Source organism: Dermacentor andersoni, chromosome 7, assembly GCF_023375885.2.
Source record: "Dermacentor andersoni chromosome 7, qqDerAnde1_hic_scaffold, whole genome shotgun sequence".
Classification (NCBI taxonomy): Eukaryota; Metazoa; Arthropoda; class Arachnida; order Ixodida; family Ixodidae; genus Dermacentor; species Dermacentor andersoni.
In genome coordinates, this window is record NC_092820.1 from 95,347,990 (window position 1) to 95,362,755 (window position 14,766).

The 14,766-nt window shown below is 45.3% G+C and overlaps 1 protein-coding gene across 2 annotated transcripts in view; it reads left to right on the forward strand.

Moving 5' to 3' along the window:
• Window positions 1-14,766, forward strand: part of Cmtr1 (Cap methyltransferase 1) — a 93,261-nt gene that overhangs the window by 36,249 nt on the left and 42,246 nt on the right. For both annotated transcript variants that reach the window (XM_050181306.3, XM_050181307.3), the window contains 2 exons: window positions 1,093-1,285; window positions 5,658-5,767. In XM_050181306.3, coding sequence (XP_050037263.2) covers window positions 1,093-1,285; window positions 5,658-5,767 — 303 coding nt within the window. The remainder of the gene's footprint in view (window positions 1-1,092; window positions 1,286-5,657; window positions 5,768-14,766) is intronic.

Here is a 14,766-nt window from a genome sequence, read left to right on the forward strand (position 1 = left end):
TGGAGCACCTCAGTTGCCCTGACTCTTCTCGTATATTTATCATGTTTACTCAAGTCTTAATGCACACTTCCTTTTTCTTAAAAACCTAACTAAATATATGCGTTATAAAGTCAAGTATGATACCTAAACTGCAGTCGGTGGCGTTAAAATACCACGCTCCAATCTCGAATCCCACCTTCCAATCTCCAAGGCCTTTTTTGGCATACTGCCGGTGTTGGAAGCTTTCATAAATGCTGAAAGTTTATCATTGGACACCAATGGACACTATTGGACACAGCTGGTGTGTGACGAGGGATGGCTGGCTGGTCCACTGTGGCTTGGATGTAATCAACTTTCTTTTTCCAAGTGAGACCAAGTCACTATTTTTCTCTCTTACCCTGAAAATCTGTTGAGGGAAGTCAAGGGGATTGCATTCTGCATAATTTGAAGTATGAAAATTGGGGTGTGCATTACAATTGAGGGCATTGCATCTTCCATTTCTGGCCATGGAAAATTGGGTGTGCCATTACAGTCCATGGTGCTTCTTATCCCTTTCAACCTTAAATTAACACACACTGTCAATATGTCAGTCACATAATCTTATTCCAGGGTGCTGTGGACTCTCTTGAAAGAAAGCAATGTGAAATAGATCACAGGAAGATTCTTTCTGAATCTTATATTGGGGAGTTCATGTAGTTAGAAAGTAATTCATTGAATAATTACAAAGTAATTAGTGTGCGGTCAGTAATGTCACATTTCTTTTTCTTAAAAAGATTTTAATCACTGGCCCAGACCTCATATATTAGGTAATTGTTGCCAACACATGTCAAGAGGAACAGACTACTGCTTCATTGCTTATGGAATATGGCTTGACAAACATCCCATCAAACATGGTAGTGATTTTAGTAAAGTAATTGTGTGTAGCTATCCTCTGCAGTCTGAAGTGAACTGGACTAGCATTGGGTAAGTCAAGGAATTGACTGACCGACAGCTTAGTTTCCGTGTTTTTTCTTTGTCACTACTGGAAAAAATCACCAAAAGGATTTGTGTCTGCAAATGCGGATGCCGTAGCCGAACACGATAATAGAGTAAATGTGGCAATTCTCATTTCAGGATCCTGTGGTGGGTCCCGACGACCTCCTGTACTTCGCCGACATCTGCGCGGGCCCCGGTGGTTTCTCGGAGTACGTCCTTTGGCGCAAGGGCTGGCAGGCCAAGGGCTTTGGCTTCACCCTTAAGGGCCCAAACGACTTCAAGCTGGAGGACTTCTTTGCCGGATCTCCAGATACCTTTGAACCACACTACGGTGAGGGGGTCATGGATGCTCTATTCACTCCCAGCTTCAACAAAATTGATACAGTTGACTACCGTTAATTCGACCCTGACAGAACCAATGGAAATGCTTGAATTATCTTGGGGGGTTGAATACATAAGATGCAGAAAAAAATGCTGAGACTCACCGCTGATTCCCAGGCAGTATTTACCCGATTCTAACACGACCTGAATGAAATGTACATACAATTTCCATGTGTTCAAAGTAGAAAACCAAGAAAGCTAATGAATGAATGAATGAATGAAACTATGTTTATTCCACATTAAAATGTGCCAAAGACGCTGCGGTGGAAAGGGAGGGGTATGATTGCAAAAGGGGAAGGGTGAGGAAGCTAATGTAGAAATGACATTAAAGCTCCTAAGCAAGGTAGAAATTTTTTAGCGGGAACAGTGTGTTGCACGATGGTAGCCGGCTTTCTAAAGTCAGCTTAGCTCCACCATGTTTTTAAAGTCATTTTCGCCGCAATGCTGCCGTGCTATATGGCAAATCATACGAATGTGGTTTTGATGTTGCATTCGATTGCACCGCACCGGCAATTTTCGGCCCAATCTTCTTGGTATAAAAAAAATTTCTCATTAGAATTGGTTAAATGCCACAATTAGACATTGTGAGCTACTGTGATTACTTTCAAAATCTTCCTAGGGCAGGCCAGAAATATGTGTTTATGACATGAAACGGGGACCTGTCTTCAACACATTCACTGTCCCCCAAGCTCCACCGAGACAGATCCTTACACTGAAGGGGTCGCTTTGGGGTCATAATAGGGGTCATGTGCACGCATGCTTAGTCAAGTTCAAATTTCCCGGCAGAGGCCAATTTCAGTAGTATCTAAATAATGAAAGTGTGGGCCTATAGAAATGCATGGGCACTGGCTGGGACCTTCGGTCAGGATCGAATTAACTGAAAAATCAAATTAACCGAAATTGAATTGATCGAAGTCTACTAAGGAGGGAAATGGCTTACAAAATCATCTTTCTTATTTCTTCATGGATGTTGATGAAAATTGGCTCAAATACTTGAAATGTCTCCCTGATGCTTCAGTAAAATTTTCATATTGATACCTTAAGAACATTATGTTAAGCAGAATTTTTCTTCTTTGCATATTATGCAGGGCCTGGAGAGCTTAAAAAATGCAGTGCAAGGCTCGTTGAGTATTGACTGCATAGCAAAATGCCGTGCTAAGACTAATTGAATTCAGATTGCTTTAGTTCTGTGTGAGAGGGCATATAGAGGGGGAGTAAATGTGTTAGCATGCAGGAAACTGTGTTCTCTATACCACGCACTTTAAAATTTGCAATATTTTCCAACTCAGTAACGAGATTTTTGCAACTTGTCTCAGTTAAGGTTTTTTCGTGTGTGGGGAAAAAAGTGTGTTGGAAAAGTAGTTGTAGTTCTGAGCTCTGGAACTACCTTTATGCCTAATAAAAAAAATTTCAGTGAAAATGAAAAATATTCGGGACCCATTTTGCTACTGTCGTCATCAGAACATACGAAGTTGGCTCATCCACTGCAGTGAATTCATTGCACCTTCCCATTACGCTGTCTATCGTTCTTGCACATGAGAAGCGTTTCAGGTAGCATATGTAATTAGAGACCAATTCCAGAAATAGGTTCCCCCGACTAGTCTTAAAAACTTGTTGTAAGCACGTCACATGCTTGTTACCTCAGCGTACCATAGTAGGAATATGGATGCAGGAGCCCTGAAAACTCAAGCTCAACTCATTTCATGGCTAAAACGAGGCAACGACACAATCTGAGTCACTCTTCTTTACTGCAACACAAAGAATGAGTTCAGAATTAAACGTGAGTGTGATCTTTATTTTATTATTAGAATGAGATGCATTGGGGTAGGGACGATCATACATGGGTCTAAAGATAGGCTCAATTTTATCACTTAAAATAATGCAACATGTTTGTGCCATACCAGATTTACCAGTCCTGGGTGAGTATTCTGTAAAATGTTCATGAAAATTGGCTATGTTTATTTTTTTTAATGTCTTGAATATTCCAATTTTCGCTATTCTTGCAATCTTGGCATTTTTGGGATTTTATAACGAAATAAATACGTGGTGTGGTTGCATACTTCTTTTTTTTTTTTTAGTTTGCGAGAAACTTTTTGAAGACTTGTGAGAAATATTTTTCAGCTTCATCGCGTTAACTAAAATGGCCCAGAAAGAAACCCTGATTTTGGGGTCAGTCAGAGGCAGTTGCTCAAAAACCGAAGTTTGCCAATTTTTCAAAAACATACTATAGGCAACATAAATTTAACTTCTCATGAGCCAATAGTATTAATAGCATAGACTTAATGAAAACAATTTTGGCAGGGTACTGTGTGTTCATTTTAGAGTGATGAGCCTTCGAATTTGTAAAATCTGCAAATCGATGAAATACTCTTTTCCACATTTAGTGAAATCAGAATGTTTTCCAAGAAATCCGTGCTAAGTTTCTCAAAACAAAGGTTAATTCCTTTATATAGAGACATTTTTTCACCTCATATGTATAAAAATTGCACTGAAAATTAAAATAGTCTGGGTACCCCTCATGCTATTCTTATCTCAACGCACCCTTGTGAATGTTCAAGGATGCCATAACACAAGGCAGGCTTCGGGCGACAAGAATAGGTCTGACTACATGGTGCAAATGCAGTTCTTTTTCTCTTTCTTTTGCTGCCCCATGCCTTGACCTGATGCCAACGCTGCAATAGTGGCTGGTGTGTTCATCTAGTTGCTCTCACAGTAAACGAAAGTGCTATGCGAGGTCTGTCCCAAAAGGTTCTGCAGTGTCATTGTAAAAAAAATTTTATTTCACAAACTTTCAGATACACCACTGTGGTCACGTTCAAAATAGTCCCCGTTCGACGCAGTGTGCTGTTTCCATCTTTTCTTCCATAGCTGGACGCACCCTTGAAAGTCCTCTACTGTTGAGGACCTCAGTGGTGATGTTGTTTCGTTTTGAACTGTTGTCACACCCTGAAATGTCTCCTTCGAGCCCCAATTTGCATTTGGGGGAAAAGACAAGTCACAGGAGGCCAAGTCTGGCAAATAGAGAGGGTGTTACAGCACAGTGATGGAATTGCATGCCAAAAGCTCCCATACTGTCAACGTAGAGTGTGCCGGGACATAATTGTGGGGCACTATCTAGTGCCCCTCTTTCGACAGATTTGGTCATATGCGGCACGCACTGCCTCTCAGCTGCTTCAGGACCTTCACATAGAAAGCTGCATTGACAATTTGACCTTCAGCTACAAATTTATGATGCACAATTCCGTGATACTCAAAATGCATGATCAAGGTTACCTTTGTTTTTGGCCTTGGCTCATCTTTATTTTTCCACATCTTGCTCTGCGACTTCAGCTTGATGTCATATTCATAAATTTAAGTGTCACTGTAGTTGACGACCCTTGCCAGAGTTCATAGTGGTTGTCTGAAATTTTCCAGTCGACGCAACATTATTTTCACTGCAACTTTTGCTCAGTAGTCAACAGTTGTAGTACCATCCTGGTGCAAATCTTTATAATTTCCTAATGTTCAGTCAAAATCTGCTGAGCAGATGACTTTCCCAAATGAAGTGCTTCTGCTATCATACGAACAGTCATTCGGCGATCACCTAGCATGAGAGAACGCGCATGATCGATGCTTTCATCTTTGCACGGCGTAGAGAAGTGTTGTGATCTCACATTGTCCTTGGGGTCTTCATGTCCTTCCCAAAAATGGTGGACCCACTTAAGCACATTACTTTCCTTTTAGGTACCCTTTCCATAAGCCTTTTGGAACATTTGATGAAGTTCTGCATCATTCTTGCCTAATTTCACAAGAAGCTTGGTATTTGTCCTTCGTTCCATCGTCTGTTGATCTACATTTTGATGAAGACCGAATCCCAGCCATGGCGGCCGAAATTCTATGGGACAAAATGCGAAAACACCCGTCCACTTAGATTTAGGTGAATGTTAAAGAAGCACAGGTGGTCCAAATTTCTGAAGTCCCCCACTATGGCATGCCTCATAATCAGATTGTGTTTTTGGTTCGTGAGACCCAATAATTTAATTTTTAATTTTTGATGAAGACTAGAAATGGGTTGCACATAAAGCACACGCATAAACTTCTGCCTTGTCATACAGCAGGTTGGCTCGTGCTAGAGGACAATCAGGTCCTCTTGATTAGAGAGTTAGAGAGCAGCACTGATACATCCTCTCCTACTGTTTTGCTGACTCACTGCGTGAAATTCTCGGACAGACTTTGCACGCTCATTGTTTGCCATAAAACACGAATCCAGGGAAAACTTTAAATGTGTGTGTCACAAGAGTGCTCTTTCATGCCATTTATTGCATGTTGTGTCTCATATGCAGGTGTCAAAGGTGACGGTGACATCTTCTTTCCCGAGAACGTACGGGCATTCTCCAAATTTGTCAAGGAGAGCACGGACAACCAGGGGGTCCACTTTGTCATGGCAGATGGTGTAAGAAAGCACACCTTGATGATTTTCTGATGTGATGCATGAGACTGTCCTTAACACGTTTGCTGCGGCACGGGTCTCCGGTGGTTCATGGCAGTTATTCTCCCTGTGCGGCTGTGCAGGGCTTTCTCCCAGTGCACAAGCGACGTCTTTCCTAGAAATCAACGGCGTGAAAAAATTCTTGTTTCTGATAAGATGCGACATGGTGCCTGTCTCTTCGAACCTTAAAAAAAGTTTCAAAGGAGAACAACTCCCTAGTGACTTACCAATGGGCCACAACGCACAGGAATTGAGAATGCAAAAAAAAAAAAATGTTGCTGTGAGCAAGTTAACCTTTACCTGTCACGGTAACCCAGTGGCTGAGACGTGCTGGGGAGCTTGAGGTTGCAGGTTCTATCCCATCTGCTCAGGCTGTTGCATTTTGATGGGGGTCGAAATGCACAAACACTCATGTACCTTGATTTAGGCGCACGTTGAAGCAGTCCAGATGGTCAAAGTTGAGTCAGGAATCCCCCACTATGATGTGCCTCCTAATCACATCACGGTTTTAGTTTGTGAAACTTCAGAGCCTAATTTAATTTTTGGCTAGCATGTTTCCATCTGTCACAGTGATTGATTTGCTACTGAAAACAACACCTGAAAGGAGCTGTTCCTTTAATTTAGCAAGGTGGCTACCTAGGCTAGTTGGTGATTCACACTGACAGTAAACGGTGTGAAGAAACACGAGCACGAGAAGCAACTAGACAGGACAAGCGCTGACGGGACAAGTTCCTTTGCTGTTACACGAAAACAGTTTTTTATTGAATCATGAGGAGTTGTGCTTCGATGCACAATTAGGTGAAATGTAAAAACTACCAGCGTGCCACTAAAATTGGAGGACAGAAGACAAGGTCTGCACCAATCTGTGTGTCAGTTTGTTGCCTTTCTTTTTTCTCGCTTGCCTATGCAATGTGGGTGAGTAAACTTTATTGAGATATGTAGTAAAGGTGGATGAACACCTTCTATAAAGATATTACTAAAAAAAAAGAAGCTTTTTCTGTATGGTCATGGTCATGCTTTAGGCCAAGCCACATTTGAGAGAAAGCCTCGCATTCCTAGATTCGGGAATTCCCTAGGTGGTCACAGTGCCCACTAGGAAGTTCACATAGAATGTGGCGCCAGATTTCCCTCTTGGTAGTATTGCAAAAACACTCTATAATCAGAATTGATCCTTAGCTACTCACTACTATGGCTTGTGAGCTGCTTTGGAATGTTAAACTGCAATAATTTTCTTTGATTTGTTCTTAGGTTCTTAAATGTTATGTATTGACACGTGTCTTTATTTATCTCTCTCTGGTGACCGCTTTTTCACCGACTGAGGAATGTTAAATGTTATCGCTCGGCACAAGATGCACCTACATGTACCGGAAGTTTCTCGAATGTTATCGATGGTTCTATCTGTTTTTTGTTGTCACTGAACCTTGTGTAACCTGATTCCGTGCACGTCGTAAATTCTGTGATACTTTCTGGAAGGCGCATCAGCACCAGCGATTACGCTGGAACCTTCGACAAGTCGTGTGTAAAAGCCAACGCACTTGACCTGCTGATCATGTTTGAACGATCGCTGACTGTGCTCATCGCTATTGTTGTGCTTTGAGTGCCACTTGCTTTTCTGGGCATAGGTTCGCCCAATAAAGAGTTAGGTTCCTCATTTACTGTTTTTGCTACTGTGTTCTTCACCGTCACTACAACGGGACATCTGGTTGAAGGGCTGTTCTGTCCATGTACCGGACGCCCCCGTCCAGCTGACGGCGTAACAGAAAGTGTGAAGAGGATGACAATGCTGCGCTGGACCATCGAGCAAGCTGCAGGCAACACAATTGGCCCCTGGAGCACGGGCTTCTATCGGAGACGACCAGGAAGAGCATAGCCAAGTCATCTACCACCATGACAGACCGAGCATTGCATGCAGCCATTGTACTGCAAAAACCCAGGGAGCCACCTATCTTCTATGGAGCTTCGTCCTACGATGCAGAAAGCTGGCCCGAGACATCTTAATTGGTTTCAAACTTCAACACCCAGAAGTCTGAGGACAAACTGTGCCATGTCTACTTCTCCCTGGAGGATGCTGTGAAGGCTCAGTTTGAGAACCAGGAGATCACTCTAACAATGTGGGACCTGTTTAGAAGCAATTTCCTGAAGCCTTTACGAGCATGGTTCCAAGAGAGAGGGCCGAACTTCACTGGAAGCCCCGATGCAATTGCCTAATGACATGGTCGCCATCTTCACGGAAAAGTTGACCCATCCTTTCCAGCATGCCAACCTGGAAATGTCCAGGTTGGCATGGAAGGAAGAACTGTTTGCCGGACTGATCCGAAATCCGCCGATGACCTTAGCAGAATTTCTGACAGAGGTGACGATGATTCAGAAGACTCTGGAAATGGGCACTAGACAAGGTAACTGCCAAGTGTTTATGCCACAGTGTGAAATTGAAGCACTGGGCCCCGACAACTTTTGAGAGACCATTAGGGCCATCATGTGCAAAGAACTGCACAAGATGTCCCCTTCGTCACACCCTCAGGTGGCCTCAATCACCGACAGGGTCAAGGATGAACTTTTTTGGTGACTGGGAGTTTCTGAAGTGCAGCCCGAATTGCCATGTACCGTACTGAAAACGATGACCTGCGCTGCGGTTGTCCATTGTCAAGGTCACCCTCCACATCCGCGCCACGACCCCATAACAATGCGATTCCGTTGTCTGCCAGCTCGCCCACCCATTGCCTAGTGCAAGTGCTCAAGGAAGACAGATGTCGGGCGTGCTCCCGGCGACCACCCATTCTGCTATCATTGCGGAGAAGCGGGCCACGTCTGCCGTTGATGCCCATACTGGGAGATGGGACTAGTGGCTTCATGTTCGACGTGCTGTGACATCGCTGACAACCACATGACATAACCAACTACGTCACCACTGCACAATGGAGTCTCCGACCATCCTGTCAGCCATCACCAGGACACTGCCTGTTGCCGCAGCGCCCACCATACACAGGACCAGCTCATGGCCAGTTCGTAAGCCCATATCTGGAAAACTAAAAGCAGCAACTAATGAGTATAGGTTGCTGTTTGTCGAAAGGCCAAAGATGCCAAAAACACCTTGACTACATAGCGACGACACTATGCCACCCGTATGAAGCCTCGAAGACAGAAAAACGGCACCTAAGGACCTGACGACCTGGCGTAACATCAATAGAACAACGTGACACAGGCGTGACCCGACACCGCGCCTTAACTGCAATGCAAGGCGAAGAACCCCCGACCTCCTCGGGCTTTTTGGCGGCCACACAGTGACTGCTTTAGTGGACACAAGAGCCAACTACTCCATCATCAGTGGACACTTCGCTGCCCGGTTTAAGACTGCATGGGAAATCCCTCAAATCCGGACACTTGGAGGACACCTGATAACATGGACTGGAATCTGCATGGCGAGAATTACCGTTCATAGCAAGACTTGTGCCTTCCTTATCCTCCAACAATGCTCGTGAGACGTAATTCTTGACATGGACTTCCTGAATCAATACGGTGCGATCATCGACCTGAAGTCCAAGTAGATAACGCTATCCGAAGACCAAGTGATACCACCGGAGAGTTCTCCGAGTACAAGGATTGCTTCTTGTCGTCATCAAGGATTCGTCAAACACCATTTGCTAAGTATCGCATCATAATACATGTATCTGAAGTTTCTAGAATGATATCGTTAGTTCTATCCAATGTCTATTGTTGCTGAACCCTGTGTAACCTGATTCTGTGCACAATACGAATTGTATAGTACTTTTTGGAAGGAACATGGGCACCAGCGATGCCGTTATACTTGCAGACAACTTTTCTTGGCTGTGAAGCGAAAGCTACGGGGGCGGAGCTTCTGCACATGACTTTATTCGTATGCAACGTAGTTTGGGCACACTTGGCGGTTTTGGTTTTGCAGACCTTGCACAACCTCTTTTCTTTAGTCAGGGCAGATACAATTAACTCGGCGTGAATCAATGTTTATTCACATCTGATATTCAGTGAAACCTCGTTAAACCGTAGTTGGTCGGAGCTTGGAAAAAGTACGTACTAAACGGTAGTACTGCTTAACCGAAATAGCATATCACCCACTTACCTGTCAGAAACGGAACTCAGAGAGATTGCGATGAAATGGGAAAAAGACATGCAGTATTTATTCACTTAGCGCACTAAAAGTGACGGCAGCGGCCTCAAACTTACTGAAGCTGCAGGCCAGTTTTTCAGTTAGCTCCCTCTTCACGGCAAACACTCGCATGGCAGATTCCTGATTGGTGTTGCATGTTCTCCGTGCACGCGGGTAGTAGCGCTGCAGAAGTCGCGGGGTGCCTTTTTCATTGCGGGGTGCTGTTCTCGTCGCAACGATTGCATTCGTGAGACTGACTTAACGCGCAGCTTCTGCCACTGTCGGGCCTGAATCGCCCGTGCTGTTGCTTTCCGTGTTGTCCTCATTACTGGCGCTAGTCGACACTTCGGCAACAACAGAGGCAACGATGGCAAGAAGTCGAACCTCGTAGCGGACACCTCTTCGCAGTCGCAGCAGCGCTGGCGAGCAGCTTCTTCGCATTCCAAGTGCCACACACAGTAGTCAACAGTAGATCCCTGTCGCGTGCCAGCGCCGATTTCTTCATGTCACATTTGATAGCACAAACGATGCCTAATTTTTCTTCCATGCTAAGCACCCGGCTTCTTCTTTAGCCGAGCTTCAGCATGATGCAGTCCTTGTTTGCACGACGCCACAACACTCTGGCATGGCGCGGAAATGATGTTGATGTTGATGTGGCTTCATGCGCAAATGCACAGGGCGCTTGGAGCCCGTTGTTCCAATCTCTGAGGCTTGTTGTTCTGCTGTGCCGCCCAATGGAAACGACGCACCGCTGTGTTTGCGCGACGAAAAGTGGAAACACTACGTGTTAACCGATACGTACGCATTAAGCTGGTACGGTTTATGCGGATACAAAACATTATGTTCAATGGCCGCTGAGTCGGGGATTTGACTTTACTACTTTTAAAACGAAACTACTGTTTAAGCGGGTATGGTTTAACGAGGTTTTACTGTATACCAAGTTCTGGACAGCGAGCATTGCAGCCTGCGTCGGCCGAAGCTCTGAAGCAGCCGTACGGCATCTGTTAGGACTTGGACATGCAATGGACGCTGGTGTTGGTAGAGCCAGTGCAGCAGCCAGCTCACTTACTCATTTGTACATGCCAGTGGTTGCGATTCCCAGATGAATTCGATTGGTTTCCATACAGATGCTGGAAAAACTTTGTGTGCTTCAACAGTCTTTGGTTGCCAAAGTTGGTCAACAGCCTCTCAGGGGAGTTGATTGGCGGGACAGCAAGCGGCAAACACTCACCAGAAGACACAGGTGTCATTTTGCATTTGATTAATGTGCAAAACGTGCGACAGTCTTGGTTGTGTGAAAACTTGAAAGAGCAAACTAAAAATACAAGAAAATACCAATAGCTAGCTGGTGAATGTGACGTATTGTTTCAAATTAGGTGCTGTAAAAAGCAAAAAAGTAATGTTTTCTATTTCCCACGTAAGAAAATGTGAGCAAAACTGCGGGACTACTTCCAGCAGCGGTGAACAAGGCACGCTTAGTTTCTGTAGCCTTCACTTCTGCGGTAACCCATGTACTTGACAAGCAAGCTATTTATTCTCGTGCACATGTATGCAGTCTTTCTGTCACTCCTACCCTCTCCCCTTGCCTTTTCTTTATGTTTCCGAGTGTGAATAAACCCGGCGTTCTTCGGCTGGTACGACTGTCTCATTCAATACGGGAGGGGCGTTGCCTCCGCCCGTCAGCCATCTTAACAGTGGTGACGAGAACACCCACAGATACGCAGCAGCAGCCGGGCACCAGTCACGACACGAAGACACCTATCGGCCCAGTCACGGCCATGGCCCTCAAGCTTCTGGATTTTATAGAGAACACAGATAAGTGGCGCGCGTATCTTGTAAAAGTTTACGCTTACTTTGAAGCAAACGAAGTTGCAGACGATGCCAAGAAGAGGGCCTTGTTGGTTGTGCCGTTAGGATCTAGGACCGTTGAGATTGTTTGCGGCAGAGTAGCACCTAGAAAACCAAGCTCGCTAAGCTATGGAAAAGTCGTTTCTACCTTGAATGAGCACTATGATCCATCACCCAACAAGATATCGGAAAGCTTCAAGTTCTTTCATTGAAGCCAACAAGAAGGAGAGTCTATGCAGGTGTTTATCGTCGAGATTCATAGGATAGCCCATAATTGCAACTTCTCTTCGATGCTGAAGCTAATGCTCAGGGATCACATTGTTTGCGGAGTGCGGTTGAAAAACTTGAAGAAACTGCAGAGCTTGCAGAAACTTGCAAGAGCTACTAGCGAAGGAAGACGACTCTTTCGGTAACCGAAGCACTTGCTCTAGCAGCAGAAAGCACAGAGCTAGGTTTGCAGCAGATGGACAGGCAAGGTGACACCGTCGGTGGGCTGAACTTTCAGCTGAAAGTGGAACCCACAATATTAAGGAATGAACCGAGCATGTTATTGTGACAATGTAGCTGCTGTGGCAGACAGGGGATCAAGCCATTGCGTGCTTCCTGTGAAGGCGCCGGTGTTTCAAATGCGGGCGACACGGTCACTTGGCGCGAGTATGCTCTTGAATAGTTCCCGCCCATCGAACCTTGGCGATAATGGATTGTTCAGCGGAAATTGAAGACAGCAGCGGCAACACATTGCAAATATGGTCAGTAGAAAGTAATTAATGTCTGGTTCCGCCCATACAGAGACTTGTCACGTGGAATGGAATTACACTGAAGATGATAATAGACACCGGTTCGCCTGTCTGCGTGGTGCCCAAAGCAATATACGAAGCCCATCATCATAAGTGGCCACCGTTTTGTGAGGCTGCGTCAACCCTTTCATGTTACCTTGGAAAGCTACCAGTGCTTAGTGTTCTGCAAATGCAAGCTTCCTATAAGTCTGCGACAGTTGACTGCAATCTCGTGTAGTGTTGAACTACGAAGGCCCTAGCCTTTGCGACCGTGAATTATTGCAGAAACTCTAGATACAAGGGGCGCCGCTTCTTCACATCATGTTGCAGTCAGCCAAGTGAAGCTAGAGAAGCAAGGAGCTGCACCCGTGATGGACCAGTATGCTGACCTTTTCACGGAGGTTGTGGGACTCATCAAGGGGCCACCCGCACGGCTGCATATAAAGAAACGTTCCACTCGCTCTGTTAAACAAGGTCTCCGCTGAGTTAGACCGACTCGTGGCCGTGGGCATTATTTTGCCTGTTTCCTATGCAGAATGGGCCACCCTGGTGGCTCCCGTATTAAAAAGTGATGGGACATTTCGTATCTGTGGAGATTTTAAAGTAACACTGAACCCACTCTGTGAAATGGAAAGGTATCCTCTACCCGTAGTGGACAACATTTTTGCTACACTTCGTGGTGGACAGCTGTTCAGCATCTTGGATTTACCTGATGCCTACAACCGATTTCTTCTAGATGAGTATCTCGTAAATTAGCTGTTATAAACACTCACAAGGGCCTCTTCTGCTATAATCGGCTACCATTTGGAATTGCATCTGCACCTGCGATTTTTCAAAGAACGATTGAGTATGTTCTGCAAGGCCTTCCAGGAGTTCAAGCGTACTTGGATGATATCCTAATAGCAGATGCAAAGGATAAGCCAAATACGAATCAGCAAGCAGTTCTGCAGTGTTTCAGAAAATACGGCATCAAGCTCCGGGTGGACAAGTGCCGACTAGGCAATGCGTCCGTTACATATCTAGGACACAGAATTGATGCGGCAGGGCTGCACTCATCATAGAAGAACATCGAGCAATTAAGCTGGCTCCAACTCCTCGAAAAGTTACCGAGCTGCGGTCCTTTTTGGGCATGCTTACTTTTTATAACAAATTCTTGCTTAATCTGTCCACGCTCCTCAGCCCCTTATACTGACTACTGGAAAAGAAATGGAAATGGTCTTGGGAAGGGCCTGAGGATGATGCATTCGCATTCCCTTAGGCTAAAGCCGCATTGTGTTCCGCTTCGGTGCTGACTCTCATCGACTCTGCAAGAGAGCTATTTTTGGAGGCTTATGCATCACCCTACGGCGTGGGAGCGGTCTTATTCCATCGAATTACAGGACAGTATCAGCCCCTAGGATTCCGATCTCGGACGCTCACTGCTGCGGAAAAGAATTATTCGCAGATTGAGCATGAGGCATTAGCTCTTGTCTATGGTGTCACGAGATTCCGAGATTATCTGCTGGGCAGGCAATTCACACTAATAACTGACCACCAGCCATTGTTGGGTCTCCTAAGAGTGGACAGACAAACGCCGGTTATGGCCACTGCCTGCATTCAGCGATGGGCTATCATACTCGGGGCCTACCTATATCGGTTGCAACATAAGCCTGGAAAATTCATGTGTAATGCCGGTGCTCTGAGCCGCTTACCTCAACCATTACAGGGGGAAGTGGACCAGGAGGATGAGGCCCAAATCGTACTGACCTTGGACCAGTAGGATCAGCCTGCCATGCTGTTAAAGGAACTCGAAGCACTTGCCATCGCTGATGAGGTACTCTCACAGGTACGCAAGTACACACGGAAAGGTTGGCCATGCAGTTTTGACACAGAAATGAAAGAAATGCCAGAGTTCTGCAAAAAGTGGAATGAGCTGTCTGTTACTGAAGAAGTGCTCTACTGGTGTCATCGCCTTGTAGTGCCAACAGATGCACGAGGGAAGCTGCTAAAGCTACTACCTGCAGCCCACCAAGGCGTGCCCGCTATGAAGGCAAAAGCCAGGTCTTTATTTTGGTGGCCAGGCTTAGAGCATGACATCGAGCGCATTGCTGTGACATGCCACAATTGCGTACAAACGTTACCGATGCCTCAGGTGAAAGAACCAGTAAGTTGGCCCGATAAGCGCGAAAAGTGGTTGCACTTGTATATAGACTATGCAGGACCAATAAAAGGGAAAA